The following is a 23,583-nucleotide window of genomic DNA, read 5'->3' as shown; positions in this document are numbered from 1 at the left end:
TCTTAAGCTCTTACAAGCAAGGCCCACCTTCCTCCTGTTTCCACCCTACTCCCTCTTTCCCATTTCATTCCTACCCTTCCCTTATACCTTTGACAACCCTTACCATCCTTGTAATTGCCCGGGAATCACCCTTTGTAATATGATTTATGTTATGCTTCATATATTACTACTAGTATTTGTTATGCTCGCTCTTCAGTTTTACTTGTTCTATGTAAAGTTTTGTGCACTTTTGTTTGTTTATGTGAACTATGGCTACCTTGCTTGTACTACTATGTATGGCACCGTGGTACTTTGTTGGGCCACCCTATAAATAAACAACAATATTTATATTTTGCAAACAGGAACATCAATATGACAAACATTGATTGAATATATATATATATATATATATATATATATATATATATATATCTATACATATATATATATATATATATTTATATATCTATATATATATATATATAAAAAAAAACAGAAAAAGGAAGCGCCAAACATAGTGTATTATCACCAATTGGTTAAATGTGGAAGTGATTATTCCAAATTAGCCCCGTTGTCACGGGCACTAGGAGTCTTTACCCAGGGATCACCAGGTGATAGGCTTACCAGAGCAGTATAGGTGGTAATATGGTACTCTGGTAGCAGGGTGATCACGGAACAGGAAATAGCAGATGATGAGATGCTCAGGAAAGTCTATGACTAGCAGCACCGGCAATATGGAAGTAGTAATACACGAGGAACTGTATGGACAAAGGACACGTGAAGGTAGTCAGTGGTCTGCGGTAGCAAGTTGTACCACTGCTATAGTGAGGAGGAATGTCCAACAGAAACGAGGAGGTGATGAGAGTCAGCGGTCTGCGGATAGCAAGTTGTACCGCTGTCTGAGTGAAGGAATGGAATCCAAGTGGAGGTATCCGGGGAGTCAGTGGTCTGCGTTAGCAAGTTGTACCACTGCTATGTGAGAGGATACTGGAACGGGTGAAACTGTAAACAGGAGTCAGTGGTCTGCTACTAGCAAGTTGTACCACTGAATATATATGTGAGGAGGTGCACGGGGAGAGACTGCAACACAATATATACACGGGCACCTTGACTTTGATCCACAGTAATATGCACAATATAACTGTATAAATGACTGAACAACACTGCCAATATAGAAAGTCTCTTGAAGAAATCCAGCATGAGATAACACAGTCAATGATGGCAATAGAGTCAGCAGATAGTACACTCCAGAGGAGAACCAACACAGTCAATGATGGCAATAGACTCAGCGGATAGTACACTCCAGAGGAGAACCAACACAGTCCAGCAAGGTATGCAATACACAGCACAGTCAATGGGAAGTATGCATACCGTGGTTCAGGAGAAGGCAGTCAGACAGGAGTGCAGAGATACCTGAAGGGCAGGAGGCCGGCAGGATCCAAAGTCCCTGGATGGGTGAAGCGGTGGTCTAGCAGGTGCAGCGCACAGGTAGGTAGACCAGCAGGGAACACAGGAAGGCGTGGAGAGCGGATCAGCAGTAGATGGATGAGTAGCGCTGAGAAGTAACAGCAGCGGGTCTCTGCGGGAACACGGAGGTAGCCAATAGCAACCAGCAGGTGCAGTAACGATGGGACACCGGAGCAGAGATGAACTGGAACAGTTGGTCACGGAGAGTAGCGGGTAGCAATAGCGGCAGCAGACTCAAGGAAACACGGGAGAGTTGACAAGGGCTGAAGACTGAAGCGCACAGAGGCAGCGGATAGGAATCAGCTAAACAGTCACGATGAAACACAGACGAGTTGCAGGTTGAAGACTGTAGTGCACGGAGGCAGCGGATAGGAATCAGCCAAACAGTCACGATGATGAAACACAGACGAGTTGCAGGTTGAAGCCTGTAGTGCATGGAGGCAGCGGATAGGAATCAGCTGGCAGTCACAATCATGAACAGGTGAGTGGATGTGAATGAAAGACTGTAGTGCACGGAGGCAGCGGATAGGCATCAGCTAACAGTCCCAATGATGCATGGTAGAGTTGAAGTGATTAGAAGACTGTAGTGCACGGAGGCAGCGGATAGGCATCAGCTAACAGTCCCAATGATACATGGTAGAGTTGAAGTGATTAGAAGACTGTAGTGCACGGAGGCAGCGGATAGGAATCAGCTCACAGTCACGATGATACAGTAGATGGTAGAAGTGGTATGGGAACCACAGTAGTAGAAGTGGTTTGGAAACCACAGAGGTAGAAGTGGTTTGGAAACCACAGGAATCAGCTGGGCTGAATAAACGGGGAAACACAGGAACACCTTCAGAGACTCATGGGGAATGAGACTCCAAGATCAGGCAACGTGGTGTTGACCACAGGTGCTTAATATAGGGAGGTTGCCTGATCTGCCAATTTAGTTAAAGGAACATACACTGGAGGTATGGAAAGGGCTGCGCATGCGCAGTCCCTCAGGATGGAGGACGGCCACGGTTCCTAAATGTCCGGGAAGAAGCACTCACAGTCCGGTGAGTGACAGTACCCCCCCTTTTAAAGGTGGGCACAGAACGCCTGGAACCGGGCTTGTCCGGATTTTTGGAATAAAACTTCTTCAGAAGGGCAGGAGCATTAAGATCTTCAGCTTTGATCCATGAACGCTCTTCAGGACCAAAGCCCTTCCAATGAACGAGGAAACGGAGGACTCCTCGCGAAATTTTTGCATCCAATACCTCAGTAATCTCGAAATCCTCCTCCTGATGAACTTGAACTGGCTGCGGTGCTGAGGGAGGAGTCGAGAAACGGTTGATGATGAGAGGTTTGAGCAAGGACACATGGAAGGCATTGGAAATCCGAAGATTCTTAGGAAGAAGAAGTTTAACACATACTGGATTGATAACTTGAATGATCCTATATGGACCAATAAAACGAGGGGCGAATTTCATAGATGGAACCTTCAAACGAATATTTTTGGTAGATAACCAGACACGATCTCCAATTTTTAGTGGTGGAATAGCCCGCCTCTTCTTATCTGCGAAAGACTTATATTTGTTAGATGTCTTCTTTAAACAGGTTTTGACCTGAGACCAGATATTTTTGAAGGTCTGACAAGCAGTCTCCACAGCAGGAACTTGGGTGGGCGGGAGGGCAGGAAATTCCGGAAAAGACGGATGGTGACCGTAGACCACAAAGAATGGAGTTTTGGATGATGACTCATGGTACATGTTGTTATGGGCGAATTCAGCCCAAGGGAGCAATTCTACCCAGTTGTCTTGGTTGGCTGAAGAGAACATCCTAATAAAGGTCTCAAGATCTTGATTGACTCGTTCCGTTTGTCCGTTAGATTGCGGATGGTAAGAAGATGAGAGTGCTAATCGTATGCCCAAGGTTTTACAAAGGGCCCGCCAGAATCTGGAAACGAATTGTACTCCTCTATCCGACACAATCTCAGACGGACATCCATGGATGCGGAAGATTTCTTTAATGAAATGTTCAGCCAGAGTAGACGAGGAAGGTAAACCGGACAGAGGGACGAAATGGGCCATCTTCGAAAATCTGTCTACCACTACCCAAATAGTATTGTGATTCTTACTTGGTGGCAAATCAGTAACGAAATCCATACTAATATGGGTCCAAGGCTTGGACGGAATGGGTAGTGGTCGCAGCAACCCTGCTGGAGTTCTGCGGGAGGATTTGAACTGAGAACATAAATCACAGGAAGCAACAAACTCTTTGACGTCTCTCCTCATTGAAGGCCACCAGTAACTACGAGAGAGAATCTCAAAGGTCTTGTGTTCACCGGCGTGTCCAGAAAAACGAGAGGCATGGAACCACGAAAGGATTTTCCTCCTCAGAGTAGGAGGCACAAGGGTCTTCCCAAATGGTAGCATTTTGGTGGATGAAGCAGCCAGAGAAATACATTTGGGGTCTAGAATAGTATGGTTGGGAACCTCTTCTACATCAGAGGACGTCACAAAAGCTCGAGATAGAGCGTCAGCTTTCTTGTTCTTAGCGGCTGGTTTGAAGGTTATAATTAATTCAAAACGGGAAAAGAAAAGAGACCATCTTGCTTGACGAGGGTTCAAGCATTGAGCAGATTGCAAATATGACAAGTTCTTATGATCCGTGAAGATCGTCACCGGATGGCGAGCTCCTTCCAACAAGTATCTCCATTCCTCTAATGCAGCTTTGATGGCCAGCAACTCCTTGTCCCCGATAGTATAATTTTTCTCTGCGGGCAGAAGACCCCGAGAGTAGAAGGCACAAGGGTGTAATTTTTGTTGCTCCGAGCGTTGGGAGAGAATAGCTCCTAAGCCCACATTAGAGGCATCTACTTCTAGGAAGAAGGGGAGTGTCACATCAGGCTGTCGCAGAATGGGAGCAGACGAGAAGGACTCTTTGAGGATTTGAAAGGCTTGGAGAGCCTCAGATGACCATTGCTTAGTATTAGCCCCTTTCCGAGTTAGGGCCACAATGGGAGATGCAATGGATGAAAAGTCTTGAATGAAGCGTCTATAGTAATTGGCAAAACCTAAAAAACGCTGGATGGCACGAAGAGTAGTTGGCTGAGGCCAATGTAGTACAGCATTTACTTTGTCTGGATCCATCTTCAGGCCAACTCCGGAAACTATATACCCCAAGAATGGAATCTGGGGTAACTCGAATGAACATTTCTCCAATTTACAGAACAACGAGTTTTTCCGTAGTCTGGAGAGGACCTCTGCCACATGTTGGTGATGAGAAGGCAGGTCCTGTGAGAAGATCAATATGTCGTCCAGGTAGACAACGACACATACATATAATAAGTCCCGAAAGATCTCATTGATGAAACCCTGGAAAACCGCGGGGGCATTACACAGCCCGAAGGGCATTACTAAATATTCGTAATGCCCATCTCTGGTGTTAAACGCGGTCTTCCATTCGTCACCGGAACGGATTCTAATTAAATTGTAGGCACCACGAAGATCCAACTTAGTAAATATCCGAGCTCCCTTGATGCGATCAAATAGCTCAGTGATCAGCGGAATGGGATACCGATTCTTGATAGTAATGGCGTTGAGTCCACGAAAATCTATACAAGGGCGTAATGATCCATCCTTCTTTTTGACGAAGAAGAACCCAGCTCCAGCGGGAGAGGTGGAAGGTCGAATGAACCCACGCTGGAGATTCTCCTGTATGTACTCAGATGTGGCTTGAGTTTCAGGTAACGAGAGAGGATAGACCCGGCCCCTGGGAGGAGTCTTGCCAGGTAGAAGGTCGATCGGACAATCCCAAGAACGATGAGGAGGAAGACGTTCAGACTGAGCTTTATCAAAGACATCGGCATATGAAGCATACTGAGGAGGGAGTCCCGGGGAGGAAGATGAGATGGAAGATTGCTGTACTTTAAGAGGAATAACTTGAGAGAGGCAACGATGGTGACATTCAGACCCCCAAGACGTAACTTGAGGGGTGCGCCAGTCAATCTGGGGAGAGTGACACTGAAGCCATGGAAGGCCTAAGACAATCGGACTTGTCGTAACTGGAAGAATTAAAAACGAAATTTCTTCATGGTGTAGTACACCAATCTGAAGGGTTACTGGAGACGTACTCTGGGTGATGAGACCATTGATGAGGCGTGATCCATCTATAGCCGTCACAGTAATGGGTGTTTTTAAAGTGATCACTGGTAGGGACCATTGATTCACTAGTGATTTAGAAATGAAATTTCCTGCTGCTCCGGAATCAATCAATGCCTGTGACTCAAAGGATTTGGTAGCAAAGGAAATCGTAACATCGAAAGCGCAGACTTTAGATTTCATAGACAATGGAGAGGACTCCAGGGACCCTAACTTCACCTCTCCAGAACTAGTTAGGGCCTGGCATTTCCCGATCTCTTAGGGCAAGAGCTGAGCATATGCGTGGAATCAGCACAATAGATACAGAGTCTATTCTTTACTCTTCGATTCCTCTCCTCTGAAGATAATTTGGAACGTCCTATCTCCATGGGAATCGCAGAAGATGGAGCTGGACGAAATTGAGGGTTAGAACGAAGAGGTGCTTTGACAGCCGTTGTTTTCTCAGACTCTCTTTCACGAAATCTCATATCTACACGATGGCAAAGAGAGATCAAATCTTCTAGTGACGAAGGAAGTTCTTGGGTAGTCAGTGCATCCTTAATTTTATCGGAGAGCCCCTGCCAGAAGGCGGCAACTAATGCTTCAGAGTTCCACTGAAGTTCAGAGGCTAAGATCCTAAATTGAATGACATACTGTCCTACTGTATGGGAGCCTTGTCGCAAACGAAGAATGCTGGAAGCAGCGGAGGTCACACGACCTGGTTCATCGAACACACTTCGGAACGTGGAAATGAATTTGGCACTATCTTGTAGAATTGGATCGTTTCTCTCCCACAGAGGGGAGGCCCAAGCCAGGGCTTGTCCAGAAAACAATGAGATAAGATAGGCCACTCTGGAACGATGGGTAGAAAAATTTTGAGGTTGAAGTTCAAAATGGACTGAACATTGGTTAAGGAAACCTCTACAAGTTTTGGGGTCCCCGTCATATTTTGACGGAGTAGGCAGGTGTAGCGTAGGAACTGTAGACACCTGGGGTGGCACTGGGGAAACGGAGGAAAGCACAGGAGCTTCAACATTAGCTGTAACGGTCTGTCCAGATGTTCCTTGGGAGGTTAAAGATTGGTAACATTGAAGTAACAGCTGTTGGCGAGCATCCTGTTGCTCCACACGGCTGACCAGATGCTGCAGCATCTCTTTAGCGGTAGGTTCCGTATCTGGGTCTGTCATGGCCTGATCTTACTGTCACGGGCACTAGGAGTCTTTACCCAGGGATCACCAGGTGATAGGCTTACCAGAGCAGTATAGGTGGTAATATGGTACTCTGGTAGCAGGGTGATCACGGAACAGGAAATAGCAGATGATGAGATGCTCAGGAAAGTCTATGACTAGCAGCACCGGCAATATGGAAGTAGTAATACACGAGGAACTGTATGGACAAAGGACACGTGAAGGTAGTCAGTGGTCTGCGGTAGCAAGTTGTACCACTGCTATAGTGAGGAGGAATGTCCAACAGAAACGAGGAGGTGATGAGAGTCAGCGGTCTGCGGATAGCAAGTTGTACCGCTGTCTGAGTGAAGGAATGGAATCCAAGTGGAGGTATCCGGGGAGTCAGTGGTCTGCGTTAGCAAGTTGTACCACTGCTATGTGAGAGGATACTGGAACGGGTGAAACTGTAAACAGGAGTCAGTGGTCTGCTACTAGCAAGTTGTACCACTGAATATATATGTGAGGAGGTGCACGGGGAGAGACTGCAACACAATATATACACGGGCACCTTGACTTTGATCCACAGTAATATGCACAATATAACTGTATAAATGACTGAACAACACTGCCAATATAGAAAGTCTCTTGAAGAAATCCAGCATGAGATAACACAGTCAATGATGGCAATAGAGTCAGCAGATAGTACACTCCAGAGGAGAACCAACACAGTCAATGATGGCAATAGACTCAGCGGATAGTACACTCCAGAGGAGAACCAACACAGTCCAGCAAGGTATGCAATACACAGCACAGTCAATGGGAAGTATGCATACCGTGGTTCAGGAGAAGGCAGTCAGACAGGAGTGCAGAGATACCTGAAGGGCAGGAGGCCGGCAGGATCCAAAGTCCCTGGATGGGTGAAGCGGTGGTCTAGCAGGTGCAGCGCACAGGTAGGTAGACCAGCAGGGAACACAGGAAGGCGTGGAGAGCGGATCAGCAGTAGATGGATGAGTAGCGCTGAGAAGTAACAGCAGCGGGTCTCTGCGGGAACACGGAGGTAGCCAATAGCAACCAGCAGGTGCAGTAACGATGGGACACCGGAGCAGAGATGAACTGGAACAGTTGGTCACGGAGAGTAGCGGGTAGCAATAGCGGCAGCAGACTCAAGGAAACACGGGAGAGTTGACAAGGGCTGAAGACTGAAGCGCACAGAGGCAGCGGATAGGAATCAGCTAAACAGTCACGATGAAACACAGACGAGTTGCAGGTTGAAGACTGTAGTGCACGGAGGCAGCGGATAGGAATCAGCCAAACAGTCACGATGATGAAACACAGACGAGTTGCAGGTTGAAGCCTGTAGTGCATGGAGGCAGCGGATAGGAATCAGCTGGCAGTCACAATCATGAACAGGTGAGTGGATGTGAATGAAAGACTGTAGTGCACGGAGGCAGCGGATAGGCATCAGCTAACAGTCCCAATGATGCATGGTAGAGTTGAAGTGATTAGAAGACTGTAGTGCACGGAGGCAGCGGATAGGCATCAGCTAACAGTCCCAATGATACATGGTAGAGTTGAAGTGATTAGAAGACTGTAGTGCACGGAGGCAGCGGATAGGAATCAGCTCACAGTCACGATGATACAGTAGATGGTAGAAGTGGTATGGGAACCACAGTAGTAGAAGTGGTTTGGAAACCACAGAGGTAGAAGTGGTTTGGAAACCACAGGAATCAGCTGGGCTGAATAAACGGGGAAACACAGGAACACCTTCAGAGACTCATGGGGAATGAGACTCCAAGATCAGGCAACGTGGTGTTGACCACAGGTGCTTAATATAGGGAGGTTGCCTGATCTGCCAATTTAGTTAAAGGAACATACACTGGAGGTATGGAAAGGGCTGCGCATGCGCAGTCCCTCAGGATGGAGGACGGCCACGGTTCCTAAATGTCCGGGAAGAAGCACTCACAGTCCGGTGAGTGACACCCGTACCAGATAGCAGATGATAGATTGCACATCTCTGTGATATTCCACTGGGATTCAAAGCTGACCTCCAAGTTTGATTCACATACTAGGGCTCAAAAGGAAATAGCAACACAATAGTGTAGTACATTCATGACAAGTGCATAATTTCATAAAAGATAATAAAATTTAATAAACATGGCACATTCCAAAAAGACAAATATATTGCCCGTACATTGGATAAAATATAAGCAGGCTTATCTGTGTTATATAGTTCCGAATAGAACCAAGCATGGACCGGGAACTCCTTCTCCTGCTGTCAGCTGGAACACACAGAAAAAGACACTGCCTCCTTGACGCGTTTCGTCCACAATAGACTTTATCAAAAGGGTTGATAAAGTCTATTGTGGACGAAACGCGTCAAGGAGGCAGTGTCTTTTTCTGTGTGTTCCAGCTGACAGCAGGAGAAGGAGTTCCCGGTCCATGCTTGGTTCTATTCGGAACTATATAACACAGATAAGCCTGCTTATATTTTATCCAATGTACGGGCAATATATTTGTCTTTTTGGAATGTGCCATGTTTATTAAATTTTATTATCTTTTATGAAATTATGCACTTGTCATGAATGTACTACACTATTGTGTTGCTATTTCCTTTTGAGCCCTAGTATGTGAATCAAACTTGGAGGTCAGCTTTGAATCCCAGTGGAATATCACAGAGATGTGCAATCTATCATCTGCTATCTGGTACGGGGCTAATTTGGAATAATCACTTCCACATTTAACCAATTGGTGATAATACACTATGTTTGGCGCTTCCTTTTTCTGTTTTTTGCTATAGGTTTACATCTGCAATCTGATGTACAAACGCGAAGCAGCCTACTGTATGTGATTTTATGTATTTATGAGCACGTTTGTTTCACGTGTTTTAATTCACACTGAGCGCCGTTGTCTTTTTCACTATTTTATATATATATATATATATATATATATATATATATATATATATCTATATATGTGTATATATATATATATAGATTGTATACGTGTCTATAATAATTTTCAGTACATATGGAAGGAGTGCTTTAGTATTGTATTATTGATTGTGCCATAACTAGTAACCTTTACTTCTAAACACCTGCAGGTGAGGTGTGTACGTACACTGGTGTTTCTAATGATATTTGGTCATTTTTAATGCTCTTACCCTCTTTCCATATAATGCAGAAAGCCATCTCTTCAACTTCCACCGGAGAGAAGATCACAAAGCTGTATGAGTTGGGAAGTGAACCTGAACGTAAAATGTGGGTGGACCGGTACTTGACCTTTATGGAAGAGAGAGGAACACCAGTTGCAACGCTTCCTGCTGTAGGAAGAAAGCCCCTTGACTTGGTCAGGCTTTACTTCTGTGTCAAAGAGATTGGAGGCTTAGCCCAGGTATGATGAAAATGAATATGTGAGCATTCAACAACATTTCAAACAACTTTGGTAATGAGGTCATTCCCTGTATGTAGACAAGTGCACTTTTATTTTTCACAAGATTTTTGCCTTTTCTATTGTTTTATAGATTTGTGGCTCAAGCTTTTAGAATTTTTTAGCAATAGGAAGACTAAGGCTTTGAACACGTGGTAAATCATATGTCGGGGGCATTACTAGGTTCTTAACATGTCCAGGACTTGGTCTTATAACAAAGCTCAAAATGTCAGAACAAAGAGGAAGAAGAAAAAGAGAAATATGCTATTGGAGGCACTCAGCGATCTTCTTGTTAATAAAATATCTAATTCTTTATTAGTTAAACTTAAAATTTAGAATTAATCCCTCCTAATGCAATAGTGAAATATTAAAACAATAAGGTGACAACTAAAGTGAATTAAAATAGCAAAAGTTATTTGCTATGCCCCGCTACTTTGTATACTTCAATTGTTGTATCAATTAGTCATAAATTCTAATGTATTATAGTATGAGTCACTCCATTGTAATACTAACTTAATAAGATTTGATTCTACTCAGTTAGTGATATGACCGTTATATTATTTGTATCAACCAAATTGACTGCAGTTCATTATATTGTAACGTTTGTGGAGGGTAATCCTACATATTAACTCAATAAGGTCTCTCTCTAGCGTTTACTCTGCTTATTCATTATTCTAGTAGTGCCTTATCCAGGTAATCCTATATGGTTACTTAGTATACCTATTGTAGGACACCTAATATAGTACTTGTAACTGCTGCAAGATCTCAATCATTCCGTTTACACAATCTCACACACACATGCTAATATGTGAAGCCCAATAAGGGTTAAGCGCTATCTATAGTCATTATTAAGTTAGCCAAAATAAAAAGGGGTGAAGATATGCAGTAGTAAGGCAAACACCAAACGCGGTTTTTCGCTACTCACTTTTTCACAGCAACCAGAAATGAGGAAGAATGAAGGTATTTATGCAGTAAAACACGCCTACCCGTCTGATGTGTACCACTCCGATAGGTGGAGCCCCGTGTCATGTAATTCCTATGATTGATGATGTGTATAACCTATCCTGTTAGTGAAATTAACGTTAACTCGCACCCTGGAGTTGATCATTGGTAGATCAAACCTCCAGACTGCAGCATGTAAACAAAGGGATATGCGAAGCATTACATTAAAGCCTATTAATCTTATTATTAATCTATACATAATCCTTCCTTGATCTGGACATTAAATTGATCCCCATATGGTAAGGTAAGTATTTTTGAAAGTGAAATTATTACAATAATCAATCAAAATATAAGATTAATTATATAAATAATTAAAAGTGAAAATAAATGTGACTTGTGAAACTAAACAATAACAATTCAACATATGTGCAATATAATAATACCCATATAGACAAAAAATAAAAAGGCTATTAATGTGTAACATAGAACTTATTATGGTACTAAATTATTAACCATACCTTTTTTATTAAATACTATTGAAAGTGAATGATACAGGTTATGTGTACCCTACATCATTTAAGAGTGGTAAAAATAAATTAAGTACCTAGTACAATACTTCTGTACTGCCAAGGTATACAATAAACAGTGTGACAATGCAAAAAAAATGTGGCTATAATCTCATATTGTGAAGAATAAGTATTCAAAACTCAGGATAATATGATTCTAATTTATAGGTAGACCATAAGATTATTAAAGTCATTCAGGCCATTTGGAATCAGACTATTCATCATAAAGATTTGTCTAGCTTCTCGTTTAAGGAGTTTGTCGAAGTCAGCAAATTGGATAAAGTCATTTCAATTAAAATCGAGCAAACTTGGTTGTCTTTGTCTGAAAAGATGCGTACGGTACGCTACGGCGTACAAGGGCACGCTACGGCGTGGAAGGGCGTACGCAGCTACTACACGTGGCAGCAACAGTATTTGGTCTTTTACCATACATTCGCACAAACACGCATACTTGTAAAATAGTACACATTAATGGTAGTTGCAACACATAGTCAGTTATGTCGAAATATATTAGTATTTATGTGTTATAATATAAGTTATATGCACATTAGTGAAATATATTGAACAGGTTGAAGGAATCATATCATGTGTGGTATCATAATAAACCTCTTAACATTTGCTACTGTTTGGTTCACTCTGCGAAGGAATCGCAGAGTGCATACACAAGTTATGAATGATAGGGAATTATGAACTACTTAAGACTAAGGAATCTTGGCGGGCAGAGCAAAGCATACCCCCTGGAGAGATGACCCCCTCCTTTGGATTCCTTAGGATGAACTAGCCAATGATTGACAACCCCTTGGACCTTCCTTAAACCTGGACCAATAGAAGCAAGCTATACCATCTTCATTGTATTACTGTATTTCTGTGTGCATATAAGCAGCAGCTTCACATCTAGTGTTCAGACATCTTGTCCCCAGACTTCAGGATTGAATGACTGCACACTGGATCCAGAGAGCCTGCGATAAGTAACGGCTGTACTTATTATTATTTCGCTTGAATTATTCTGCTACTTTTTGAGAATAAATCTTTGTGCTTTGGAAACACAAATCGAGGTTAGACAATCGTTATTGGTTAGCGACAATACACACTTAACAATTTGGGGGCTCATCAGCTTTGGAGGTTTCGTTGCCGATGACACGCAAGACCAACAGATTTCGGTTCCGCAACAAAGGGTGGAGACGCGTCATAAACGGGTAAAAACGCAATGTGTTCAAAATCTGAATTTTACTCTGTGTTGTGAAACCGAATGTCCGTTTTGCATTGTCTAGGGCATGCTAACTAGAACTTAGGGACAAAAGAGAAAACTGTTTCTTTTTACTGTCATTGTGCGTTTTAACTGTATTGCATTGTATAGCGTATGTGTATTTCCGGCTGTGCGTACGCGAACTTCCGGTAGATTTGCCACGTGGTTAAACAATCGTTTTGATAGTTATACATGCATAGTTTAAATCACTTGTGAAAACCTCTGGGACATTATTACTATTGTTGGGAATTCTTTTATTTTCTGCGCAGAAAAGGTGCATGTCGTGTGATTTGTTGACTTTAAATACACTAAGGTTTTATCTATTGTAAAATAGAGTGTCAGTTGCTGTTTGACGAGGCAGGTGCCCAACTGGTGTACGGTATACAAGGCAGGTAAACCTGGGGCGGAAACTGAATAAGTTTTCGCGACGTGCACCCAAGGGTAATCGTATCGCTTACAGATTAGCTTTAAGCGTTGCGATTGCACCGCACGGCAAGGAAAGCCGTGAGTGTGACTTGGGAGTAACGGGGAGGAATTACGTTGGTAAGGCTGGTAATTGACTTTACCGGATGCTGCCAAGCGTAATAAACTCAACAGATTTTGTTAGAGAGTCAGGGGTGATCAGGAAGCTGATAACCCTTTAGTCCGCATTGATATTTCTGTATTAGGGGTCCTTGTTTAATACGAGAGGAAGCGAGTGGACGCGGCTTGTAGCAAATACGTCCACAGGCGGTAAAATATCTCTAGCGGTAGTGTTGAAAATTAGTGGCTGAATATTGTGTTATTTCTGGAACCCTATTTTGTGGCAGGATATTGTGATATTTCTGGGACCCTATTGTTCAATATGGGTGCTAAGCAAATGCTAGAGAAGGCCAAGGTACTGCCTAAGGAAGGTCCTATTGGTTCAGCGAGATTTCTCATGTGTAAGAAATATGGTGCATACGCAACTGCGTATTGCGACACGTGGGTCAAGATGACCAAAGATTGTGATAGGCCTTTCCCAACAATAGTGAGTTTTAATGCAGAGGTACTAAATACTGTAAAAGATAAAGTATGGTTGATTAAGTCAACGAAAGTGAGAAATAGACATAATGATTGTTTAAAATTGTGGCAAATGGAAGGTAACACGTGGCAGAGCAGCGAATGCACCGTGGAAGTAGGCGTGGCGAAAAGCATGCGTAGGGCGGAAGTAGCCGTTGAGAAGCGTGGCAAACTCAGCGCAAGCGCGCCCCCGCCACCTTATGTGGCGGGAGGGTTAAGTACAGCCGTTATTAAAACTGAGAAAAGGAAAATTGCTAAGTTATATCCTGTTTTAAGTCAGTTCAAAACAAATGTATCAGAAGATGAAGATGAACCCACTGTGATTTCAGCCATTGCTCATGCTGTTAATATGCTAGAGGTTCAGCGTAAGTATGGGAAAGGAGCAATGGTTGAGATAGGTGAGTGTACTGTGATCACTAGGAGTGATAGCGTTCTAAATCTTGAAACAGCAGATCCGGTAGTGACTTCTGAAACCAGGGAACCAGTGGGTGCGTACCCTGTCCGCACAATATCAGTTCCCAATGGGAAACCGGATAAGGATGGTGTAGTTCCTTTAAGAAATGTTACAATGCATTGTCCTTGGACTAGATCAGAGTTACGTTCCATTATGACTGAATTCCCAGATCCTAGAAAAGAGTTGGCAAAATGTCAGAAATTTGTTAAAGACTTAGGAAATGCACACGAACCAACCAATAAGGATTGGCGGGTAGTGTTGAGGGCGTGTCTTCCTCCCCATACTGACATACAAAAATTTATTAGAGATTGTTTGTTGGACGAAGATGACACCTTGACTGATGAGATTAACCAAGAAAATATAGAACAAATTGTCAAACACTTAGCCATCTATTTTCCAGTAGTAGTAAATTGGAGTAAGATTTTCACCATAAAACAAAAAGATAGTGAAACTGCAGTGGACTATTTTGGCAGAGCTCTTGCATCAATAACACGGTTCACTGGGATATCCAACATAGGTGAAGACCCACATCACAGAGAGGTAGCTGTAGGAGTGTTAATGGATGGCCTCAGAGAAAATTTAAAGATGAGAGTACAAACCTCAACCCCTGGTTGGAGGGGCAGCACAGTAGATTCTCTTAGAGAGATTGCTGTGGAACACGACAAAAATATTTTTAGGAAAAGGGAAGAAAAGAGTGACAAGTTGATGACGGTGAGTATACAAGCATTAGAGGGAATGCATACACGACCACCAGCATATAACCCACATAACCGGAAACGCAGAATGTTGAGATGTTATAATTGCAAAGAAGAAGGGCATATGAGAAAAGATTGTACAAAGGGAAGGTATAATCCTAATGAAGGATCACATAGATATCCTCCAAGGAGGGATTCACATAGACTAGAAGACTCACACCTGCCCGCACACGTTATAGCAGCAAATGCTGCGCGGGAAAGCAATAATCAGCGCTAGGGGTCAGGTCATACCTGTAGTCTACAGCCAGGGAGGTTAACTGAGAGTCAGAGAGAAGAACCAACAATAATAGTTGACATAGCTGGTAGAAAACAAACTTTTCTTGTAGATACAGGGGCGGCCAGATCTGTGATAACCTCTCCTTTTAATCTACAGGTGACCAGTAAAACTATTCCAGCTATGGGGGTAACGGGAAGAGTGTTACATTATCCTCTAACTAAACCTGCTGAAGTTACTATCGGGCCCCTGCATACCAAGCATTCGTTTCTCTTGGCTGCGGCGGCTCCTACTAACTTGCTAGGGAGAGACTTGTTATGTAAAATGGGATGTGTCATATACTGTACTTCAGATGGTGTGTTCCTAGATATACCCGATAAGGTCGCTCATGAGGTACAGGACATATTGGACACCCCTCGAAGGTTAATGTTACACTCTACTGTTATAGAACACAGTCCATCTCAAGTAAAGGGGATGTTGCTGGAAATACCAGGTTCACTATGGACCAAAGATGGACAGGACACTGGACTGATGGCAAACGTAGCCCCTGTCATGGTCAATCTAAAAAGTGGTAGGATAGCTCCAAAAATCCCACAGTATCCATTAAAACCGGAGGTGGAACTAGGGGTATATCCTGTTATTGAAAGGCTGTTACAACAAGGGATTTTAATTCGTACAGCCAGTACAGCAAATAGTCCCATTTTCCCTGTGAAGAAGAGTGGGGGGAGGGGCTATAGATTAGTCCAGGACTTAAGGGGAATTAATAAAGTCGTTGAGAGCCAATTCCCCGTAGTGCCAAAACCAGCTGTCATCCTCATGCAGATACCACCGTCTGCTAGTCACTTTACTGTCATTGACCTATGTTCTGCTTACTTCTCAGTCCCTCTTCACCCTGACTGCCAATACCTTTTTGCATTCTCCTACCGGGGAGTGCAATACACATGGACCAGACTACCCCAGGGGTTCATTGACAGCTCCAGTATTTTCTCCCGAGCCTTACATGACTGTTTGCAATCCTTTCAACCCCACAATGGGTCTGTTCTAATTCAATATGTGGATGATTTGTTGCTGTGCTCTAATTCTTTTATGTCATGTTTACATGATACTAAATTGTTGTTGCTTCATCATTCACAAACAGGGCACAAGGTGGCAAAGGATAAATTACAGCCATGTCAGACTAAGGTCAAATACTTAGGACACTGCCTCACTAAGGGGCTAAGACACCTGACAACCGACAGGATTGAGGCCATACAACACATGACTCTGCCGCAGAGCCAGAAGCAGATTCGTACTTTCCTGGGGATGTGTGGATACTGTAGATCCTGGATCCCAGGTTTTTCTATTCTGGCATTACCATTGCAGGAGCTAGTCTCTTTGTCAAAACCAGAACATGTTGTACACACAGAAGAGTCAGATCAAGCGTTCTTTAATCTTAAAGATAGTCTGACTAGAGCACCTGCATTGGGAATACCTGATTATGAAAAGCCTTTTGAGCTATACTGTACGGAAGCTGATGGTTGTGCAGCAGGTGTCCTCACACAGAAACATGGTGACGCTAGAAGACCGGTAGCATACTACAGTGCACAATTGGACACTGTGGCAAGATCACTCCCAACATGTCTCAGAAGTGTAGCAGCAACTGCTCTTCTGGTAAGTAAGAGCGAGGACGTAGTATTAGGACATAATTCAACTGTCTATACACCCCATGCTGTATCAGCTCTGTTAAATTCAGCCCAAACCAGACATGCTTCTTCAGCTAGATTCACAAAGTGGGAACTAGCCCTGATGGCACCCTCAAACATCACCATCAAACGATGTAGCACTTTAAATCCAGCTACATACCTTCCATATGTGTCTCTAGAGACACAAAGGGTGGGAGGTGAGGAGACCCTGGTTGATGATGAGTTAGGCAAGAATACTGACACGCATGACTGTATGGAACACCTGAATCAGACCTTTACTGCAAGGCCCGACATACGTGACACCCCCCTAGAAAATGTAGATTTTACGTTTTATACAGACGGTAGTTGTCATAGACAGACAGAGACGGGAGAGCTATGTACTGGTTACGCTGTTGTAGACGATCAGGATTGGGTAGAAGCTGAACCCCTTGGTCCACCTCACTCAGCCCAGGTGGCGGAACTAGTAGCACTAAGGAGAGCGTGTGAGTTGGCAGAGGGTAAATCAGCCAATATATATACTAACTCTAGGTATGCCTTCGGGGTAGTGCACGATTTTGGGGCCCTTTAGCGTCTTAGAAACTTTACGACAGCAGCAGGTACGCCAGTGGCACACTCACAACACATAAAAGGACTTCTGACAGCAATACAGTTACCCAGAACAGTAGCCGTCATAAAGTGCAAAGCCCATACCTTTGAAAAAGACCCAGGGGTAAATGTATGAATCTCCGGCATGTTCAGCCTCTTCAGCGCTTAAATTTAAAGCGGCGCTGCATTGTAAAGGGAAGATTCCCTTTACAATGCAGCGCAGCTTTAAATTTAAGCGCTGAAGAGGCTGAACACGTCGGAGATGAAGAATCCGGAGATTCATACATTTACCCCCCAGTGTTATTGGGCAACAACAGGGCAGACTAAGCTGCTAAATGGGCAGCAGGGCAACCTATGACTGTATCGACCGAGACTATGATGGTTTTTCAGACATTAGACATGCAGAAACTAATTGAAATGCAAGATTTGTGTTCCCTGCAGGAAAAGGCGGTCTGGAAGGCGAAGGGATGTGGTCAAGAGTCCTCAGGACTCTGGAGGGATGGATGGACAAGTTAAGCCTGTAGCTCCCCGAACGTACTATCCAAGCCTGGCTGAAGCAGCACACGGCCTGACTCACCTGGGTAAAGAAGGTATGTGCAAACTGGTGAGAGCATACTGGTGTGCTCCTGGATTTTCCTCTCAGGCTGGTAAAAAGGCAATGTCATGTCTTACTTGTTAGAGGAAAAATGTCGGGAAAACTATTCCAACTGAGCCATCCCACATCCCTCCTACAGACGGACCTTTTTTAGGTAATACAAATTGACTATATCCAATTACCACCGTGCAGGAATCTAAAGTATGTGTTAGTTTGTATTGATGTGTTTTCCGGTTGGGTAGAAGCATATCCGGCAGCCACTAATACTGCTGTGTTCACTGCAAAGAAAATTGTACAAGACTTTGTATGTAGGTTCGGTATCCCTAGAATCATTGAAGGTGATAGGGGTACCCACTTTACTGGTGATATCTTCCAAAATATGTGTAAACTCATGGGAATCGGTAGCAGACTTCACACCCCTTACCGACCACAAGCCAGTGGTAAGGTGGAGAGAGTAAATGGTACTATAAAGAACAAACTTGGTAAGGTAATGGCTGAAACTGGGTTGGCATGGCCTGAGGCTTTGCCATTGGTCCTCCATAGCATTCGGACCACTCCTAGACCTCCTCTTAATCTGTCCCCCTTTGAGATACTGTTCGGACGACAACCTCATTTGATCGTGAGTCCACAATAATGAAGTGACTGTACAATATCTTATAAGAATGAGTAGACAGCTAAAGCAACAACAACAAAAACTAAAAATGCTGTCACCTGGTATGCCAGAAACGAACTGTCATGATGTTGAACCTGGAGACTATGTTATGATCCGCGATATCTGTTTAAGATCATCATCTAGCAACAGAACATTCCAATGTCTTTGAAAGATCTCTGAAATTTCTTTCCATTCATTGCAGAATGAATCAATCATTCTTACTCCAGAATCCTGAACTTTTACCTCTGGAGATGGATAAATTAACAAGTCTCTATTTCTTTCTTGGACAGAATGCACTGCTTTTCGTATTATTTTATTATTATAACCACGTCGTTTTAATCTCATCTGTAATTCCTAAGATCTAATCTGGAAAGTTTTTTCATCTGAGCAGTTGCGTTTGGTCCTAAGAAGTTAACCCTTAGGTAGGCCTCTAATAACAGGAGGAAAATGTGAACTTGTGTAGTGTAATAAGTTGTTGGTAGCTGTAGATTTCCTATAAATATCGGTACACAGTCTACGCTCTCTGTTGATTTGTATTTTTAAATCAAGAAAATTGATGGTATTTTCATGTATCTCTGAAGTCAATTTTCAAATTAAGATTGTTTCTATTCAGAACTCCAGTGAATTCATGAAACAAATTTTCCTGTCCATCCCACAAAATCAGAATGTCATCTATATAACGAAGCCATAATAATAATTATCATCGAATAGAAAGTAGTTCTTAGTCAAAACAAAATCAAAAATTTCAATGAGGAACGTAATAAATTCACTATGGGTCTTCATGTCTAAAAAGTGTTGAACTACCTTAATACCATTTTGGTGTAATATATTGGTATACAGGGATTCCACATCAAAGGATGCCAACATTGTTTCATGGTTCACTGATAAATCAATGATCTTAACTAATACATCTAAAGTATCTCTTGTGTATGAGGGCAAACCCGTCACAAATTCATGTAGATGTTGATCTATAAATTGACTGGCTTTTTCAGTTAAGCGTCCAACCCCTGAGACTATAGGTCTCCCTGGTGGAACTTTGTCATTCTTATGAATTTTTGGTAAAGCGTAAAAAGTTGGAATTCTCAGGTTTTCTACCAAAAGAAATTCATAATCCGTTTTTTTATATTATTCCATTATGAAACACTTGTTTTATTAAATTCATATATAATGCCAAAAAGTTTGCAGTAGCGTTGAAGATAAGTCTTTTATAGCATGAAGTATCATCAAGTTGGCGGTATACCTCAGCCTTATACATTGAGACTGGCCATAAGACGATGTTCCCCCCTTTGTCAGAGGGTTTAATCTGTTAAGAGCGTTTTGTCGGTATCCAATAACGATTGTCGAATCTCGATTTGTGTTTCCAACGCACAGATATTTATTCTCAAAAAGTAGCAGAATAATTCAAGCGAAATGATAATAAGTACAGCCGTTACTTATCGCAGGCGCTCTGGATCCAGTGAACAGTCATTCAGTCCTGAAGTCTGTGGTCAAGGTGACTGAACACTAGATGAGGAGCTGCTGCTTATATGCAAACAGAAATACAGTAAAACAATGCAAAGGTGTGGCTTGCTTCTATCGGTCCAGGTTTCAGGAGGGTCCAGGGGGTTGCAGATCATAGGCTAGTTTAAGCTCAGGAATCCAAAGGAGGGGGTCATCTCTCCAGGGGATGGGTTCTAATCTTCCCGCCAAGATTTCTAATCATAATAGTCCATAATTCCTTAACATTAATAACTTGCGTATGCACTCTGCGATCCCTTCGCAGAGTGAACTGGTCAGTCGCAAATGTGAAGGGGATTAGTATGATACCACACATGACATGATTCCTTCAACGTGTACCATATGTTTTACTGATATGCATATAACTTATAATATTACACAAACTCTACTATATTTCGACATAAATAACTATGTGCTGCAACTAACATTAATGTGTACTATTTTACAAATGTGTGTGTTTGTGCGAATGTATGTAAAAGTGTAAATACTGTTTGTGCCACGTGTTTCGGCCACCTACGCCCTTTCACGTCGTAGCGTGCCATATGCATCTTTTCAGACAAAGACAACCAAGTTTGCTTGATTTTAATTGAAGTGACTTTATCCAATTTGCTGACTTCGACAGCCCCACCCTTTGATAGTGTAATAAACTATCACCTAATCACCGTTTCAAGTTCAGGGTTATACAACACTTCTTCACAGACCATGATCTCGGTATTTTGTACCACCCTCTCAGTCTCGTTCTCAGTATTTCTCCTAGAAGACTGTTTTCCACACTTCAACACAGTAGGAACACATTTGACACATAAACCAATTGCTAAGATGACACCCAGTATAAGGAGAAGGAGCTTACCTATACTAGCAACCATTTCCTGTACCCACTCCCCCAGACCAGAGAACCATTTCACAGGGTTCAACCATGAGAACCAACCTGCCACCTTTTCACCGACCTCATATAACGAAGAATTATGGTTCCTTCGAAATTCCCATTTCAGTTGCAGAATTTCATCCATCTTCCGGTCTATAACCTCCTAGGGTCATCCGTATTATTGGTGATGTACGCGCAACATTTGACACCGAACTGGGTGGCCAGTGTCACACAGTACCCACCAGTAATAGAGATGAAATAATTAAGTACCAGTCTATGTTGCACCAACTCCTTCTTGTACGCTTGTAGCTCCCTTCCAGTATACCTGAATGTGTCATCATACATCTCGGTGATATTGTCTATTAATTTAGCTAGGTCTTGGATATATTTAAAGTTTAACGTTCCCCGAGCGGTCCTGGTGAGATCTAGAGAAACCATAACTTGAAAACTCGCGGTTTTACTAATCAATTTTGTAGCTATGGGTTCCTCACCAGGAATCAAATTTCTCTTGTCACGGTGTTCATACTATGTGTGTATGTATGGTGGTGATGTAGTCTTGTGAATACCAACCATTTCTTCATGAGTAATAGTCATGATTTCAGGAGCCAGTTTAGCTGAGAAACACAAGCCCTTTGAACTCGGAGTCACCCAGGAATAAGCTTTCCTCCTACAAACAAAATACACATCATCAGGGAGAACATAAGGAACGGTATGTCCATTAATTATATCACACAGAGTTTTGATAAAACTACCCATGCCTAGTGTCTCCATTTGCTCAAGACACGTGTCAGCATGGATGACATTCTTACAATTATCTATAGAGACTTTTCCAATGGATACTTTATGTTTGGTTATACGCCCTAATTTGTGACTTCCATCAACATTCCTGCTTATTGGTGGCCTTAGTCTCCCTCCAAAATTAGCGTGGCGAGCCATTGTCTGATCTGATAGGTCAGCTTCCCAATTCTCCAGACGCTTTGCATGAGAGATATTTAGGCACAGCAAAGATCTGTCTACAGAGTATTGTCGAAGCGTCAGACTAGGGGACCTAGTGTTATTGTACCTCCCCTCTATGGGCCTCCCACCCCTCAATTCGAGTACTTCGGAGATGTTTAATGGGAATGGCACTAGCCCTATGTTATGCTGCCCCTGCAGAACATGAGAGCACACCCAGCACTCTGTTTGGTTTAGGACCTTACCCACCAAGGAGTGATAATCCTCCAGAGGATGCCTGCCCACATTCAGATTACCTGTGGACTGGCATCGCTGGATGCATCTCTCTTCAACTAGGGAGTCACAGAACTTGCAGATACAATACTCATCAGACAATAGCCCCTCACACTGTCTCCGAGTTCCCGAGCTAGCAGACCTTTTCATAACCCCTGGACCAAGCTTGATGATGGACTGCTCTGTGTATTCTAATAACTTTTCCTCGATCTCCATTTCATCCGTATCACTGCCAGAACCTTCCTCTGTCCTCCATCCTCCTTCACAAAAATAGAATGTCCTAGAAAAAGTAAAAACAAGGAAAATTCTGGAACAAAAGAAAAACAAAAACTGCCACGCCATAGCTGGAAAGATAGTTCTGTTGCAACGTCTCTGGTTCAGATGTCTTGAATGCGGGCCTTAGGTCTCCCGTAACAGATTTACGAGTGACAGATCTGTGTCGTCGGTCTCAGTTTTATCTTGCACTTTCTCCGGGTTATTGACTCTCCTGCAGTGTGTGGAATGGACCCAAGTGTCTCTCTCTGCAACCTTCAGTGATGTAGTACTGGTCAGCAGCACGTGGTACGGGCCTTTCCAATGGTCTGTTAAACAACCTGAATGTAAGAAATTGCGGATCATTTCATAGTCTCCAGGTTCAACATCACGACAGTTAGTTTCTGGCTTACGAGGTGACAGCATTTTGAGTTTTTGTTGTTGTTGTTTTAGCTGTCTGCTCATTTTGATAAGATATTTTACAGTCACTTCATTATTACACTTTAAGACGTCTTGCGGACTCACGATCAAATGAGGTTGTCGGCCGAACGGTATCTCAAAGGGGGACAGATTAAGAGGAGGTCTAGCAGTGGTTCGGATGCTATGGAGGACTAGTGGCAAAGCTTGAGGCCACGCTAACCCAGTTTCAGCCATTACCTCACCAAGCTTGTTCTTAATGGTACCATTTACTCTTTCCACCTTACCACTGGCTTGTGGTCGGTAAGGGGTGTGAAGTCTGCTACTGATTCCCATGAGTTTACACATATTTTGGAAGATATCACCAGTAAAGTGGGTACCCCTATCACTTTCAATGATTCTAGGGATACCGAACCTACACACAAAATCTTGTACAATTTTCTTTGCAG

At 43.0% G+C, this 23,583-nt stretch overlaps 1 protein-coding gene across 5 annotated transcripts in view; it reads left to right on the top strand.

The window, feature by feature from the left end:
- The window catches only part of ARID1B (AT-rich interaction domain 1B), an 835,793-nt gene that overhangs the window by 711,036 nt on the left and 101,174 nt on the right, over nucleotides 1–23,583 (top strand). For all 5 annotated transcript variants that reach the window (XM_075203385.1, XM_075203384.1, XM_075203383.1 and 2 more), the window contains one exon: nucleotides 9,899–10,108. In XM_075203385.1, the coding sequence (XP_075059486.1) occupies nucleotides 9,899–10,108 (210 nt within the window). The remainder of the gene's footprint in view (nucleotides 1–9,898; nucleotides 10,109–23,583) is intronic.

Source organism: Mixophyes fleayi, chromosome 3 (assembly GCF_038048845.1).
Source record: "Mixophyes fleayi isolate aMixFle1 chromosome 3, aMixFle1.hap1, whole genome shotgun sequence".
In the NCBI taxonomy this organism is placed as follows: domain Eukaryota; kingdom Metazoa; phylum Chordata; class Amphibia; order Anura; family Limnodynastidae; genus Mixophyes; species Mixophyes fleayi.
Note: the sequence above shows the minus strand (reverse complement) of the source record. Positions and strands in the feature narration are given on the sequence as shown.